The 3,145-nt window shown below is 32.7% G+C and overlaps 1 protein-coding gene across 1 annotated transcript; it reads right to left on the minus strand.

Moving 5' to 3' along the window:
- On the minus strand, positions 1-1,215 carry LOC128386966 (uncharacterized protein F54H12.2-like). Its single transcript, XM_053346092.1, has one exon. It carries the CDS (start codon positions 1,213-1,215, stop codon positions 1-3), a length of 1,215 nt encoding a protein of 404 aa, XP_053202067.1.
- Positions 1,216-3,145: the final 1,930 nt, after the last annotated feature.

Consider the following 3,145-nt stretch of genomic DNA (forward strand, 5'->3'; position numbering starts at 1 on the left):
TTAGTAATCTAGGTAAACATTTCTGTCTTTATCGATTGAAATTAAATTATCAAACTGAGCAAATACAATTATCTTATATTGTTTTGTTGTTTCCGATGTGAATCTAATTTCTAATCTAATTGCACCTCTTTTTAACAATGATAAAGATCCTGACTCACCACCAAGAGCTCCACCAATGTCAAAGGCAAATAATGTTTTTTTACTTTTGTAATCATCATAAGACAAGTCAATTTGAGGGATTCCTTCGTCTTGTCCTAGAACACGAAATAAATTTACATACTCCCTCATACAATTATCAGGAAAATCTGGTTGATATGGAATACTCGGTATTGTGTTTCCGTCGACACTAAGAGAAATTTGTTTTATTTTTAAATTCTCGAACTTATATGGATCCATCTTTATGTCTCCGGAATAGCCACTTTCTTCAACAAATCCAATGATTAATCGACGAGGTAGAATCCCAGCGAAAATATTTTCCATTGTTGCTGAACTTAGACCTTTACTTAACGAAAAGCTCTTGACTTCATTTCTTATGATGAAATAATTTGCATTTGAATTATTCAAAGCTGATATGATTCCAGTTTGAGCGTCAGGGAAAAGTTTAACACGTTTCATGTGAATAGCAAGTTTCGTCAGCTTGATTTTAAATGAACCCGTTTCAGCGATAATAGGGAAACTACGGGGACTTCTCGTGAATCTAAACATTAGTGGTATTCCATTAATCAATAATTTATCTTGTGTTAACATTGGTAAATGTAATCTAAAGTATAATTCAATATTACTTTTTATGTAAACTGATTTATCATATCTACTAATATCTGCTTTGGTAGGATGACGGAAGAGTAGGTCTTCAATGTAAGAAGTGTAGTGATACATATTGTTAGCCTGTGATGTATTAACAGTACCTAGAAAAAAATCAATTTGATCAAAAATTGAGTTGGCGAAATTTTCAACACATTTAACTTTATCATCTGAAACTTTAACATTATCATCAGTAAGGACTTCAATGCCAAGATGTAACATCGTTTGTGATAGGTCAGTAAAGTCTTCTGATGCTGGAATGTTAATTTCATGAACAGTAGCACTTTCTAAAGATGCTGAAGGTCTATATTCAACATCATATGTTGAATCAATTGCGACCTGAGTAGGTGGAACTTTGAAAAGAGAGAGTTCACTCTTTGATGAGGGAACAGATGATGGGTGAAGATACTCCATAACTAATTGAAAATGTCTATTTTACGTCGTTTCACCTTCTTATACCCTTTTCTTTTCCGTTTGATTCCTCTTCTTTTCCGTTTTATACCTCTACCGGATTGATTAAAAAGATTACCAGCTTTTGACAATGTATCTTGAGCAACCGTTTTTAGTCCTTCTTTCCCTCTCTCCTTGAGCGCTTGTTTAAAATTTTTCTTATCTAACACATCTTGACCAACACTTATACCTGTCTTTAACGCTCTTTTTCCTAAAAATTTTAGTACAGGCAAGGCAAATCTCGAGATTAGACTTCCGATACCATATCCTCTCTGATAAGGTGCACCTCTGAATACTTCGATATCAGAGAAACCTGATCCAGCTTGGGAGTTGTAAAATGATCTAAAATCAGAATGAAGGGGACAATAGACTTTTCTTTGCATTTTAATTTTTATTAATGTATTATTTGTTTCATCTTATACAAATCTTTTCAGATGAAGACCAATTAATACTCGTCCAGAGGCAAATTCAACTGGATTACCCACTTCATCAGTTAAAATGAAGTTTACATCTTCTATTTTATTTGTTCTTACAGGATAATAAAATGGTTTAGTAAATCTTTCGTGGACCATGTCATGTTTTTGACCTTTTTGAGAGGTAAAATTCTTAACACTCTCGCGAGTTTATCACCAACAAAATGAGGAGCAACAATATCAGAATAGACAAATAAGAGACTTGACCTAGCAGTGAGGTCCGCAGCACGAGGCGCGGTTACTTTTGCTTCAACCGCAAGTAGTTTGGAAGGATCTTCAAAAAATCCAAGAGCGCTGACAACTGATGAGTCATAAAATTTTGGTGTAGTTTTTTTACCTCCAAGCCATCCTCTCAAAATTGAAATGAATCCACCAGAATACTCCATTCTGATCGGCTTATCTCCATCTTTTTCTATTGGTTTATCTTTGCTCACCTTTTTTTGTCCAATAAACTTTTCCAATTGCTCCTTTAATAGATTTGCTTCTTTTTTATGTTGCGATTTAGTATTTTCTAACAGTTTTCTCGTTTGGATTAAATCATTTTCTGAGTTACTTAATTTAGTTTTATAATCACGTACTTCCTTTTCAACATTTGTTTTATCATTATTGCTTTTATCAAGTTGAGATCTTATAGTTGAAATCTCATCTTGTAACTTTTTATTAGCATCCATCACATTTTGTAAGTCGGTGATTTTTGACTGACAATCTTGAATCTCTGAATTTTTTTGTAGCAAAATTCCATCAAGTTTCTTTTTTTCATTGTCCAAATCTTCATACTTCTGTTTGAATCGATTCATTTCGATTTCTGCTGCAATAACGGCTGGAGGGTGAGCAACATCAGTTAATCTTTTTTTGAGTGACTCAATTTCTCTTTCTTTGGTAGAAATTATCGCATTCAGGTTTTGGAGATCAAGGTCAAGACTTTCTTTTTCCATAGCAATTCTTTTCTTATCAACTTCTAAAGACTTGTAGTCAGAAATCAAATGATTATACTTTGCAATCATCTCTTCGTGATCTTTTTCTTCTTTTTTTAGTTTTTCATCAAGTTCGCTGACTTTAGCTTTCAAATCAGTTTTTTCTTTCTGTACGATAGCAATTTCAGCTTTGCCTATTTTTATTTCATCTTGAAGTTTTTTATTTTCATTCATTAATTCCTGTAGTTTTGTTATTTGTTTTTGACATTCATCAATCTCTGTTACCTTTTGTTTCAAAACTATATCAACTTTATCTTTCTCATTAACTATTTCTTCATACTTTTTGATACATTTGACTTTCTCATTTTCAGCATCAGTTAAACGTTGATCGTTTTCACTTGTACTCAACTTTTGTTTCAACACCTCGATTTCACTTTCTTTTGTTCCGATTTCAACATTCAAGTTTTGTAGATCAATATCGAGACTCTCTTTGTCTTTAGAAATTCG

The sequence above is a fragment of the Panonychus citri genome, unplaced genomic scaffold, assembly GCF_014898815.1.
Source record: "Panonychus citri isolate SS breed McGregor unplaced genomic scaffold, ASM1489881v1 Contig00077, whole genome shotgun sequence".
NCBI classification, from domain to species: domain Eukaryota; kingdom Metazoa; phylum Arthropoda; class Arachnida; order Trombidiformes; family Tetranychidae; genus Panonychus; species Panonychus citri.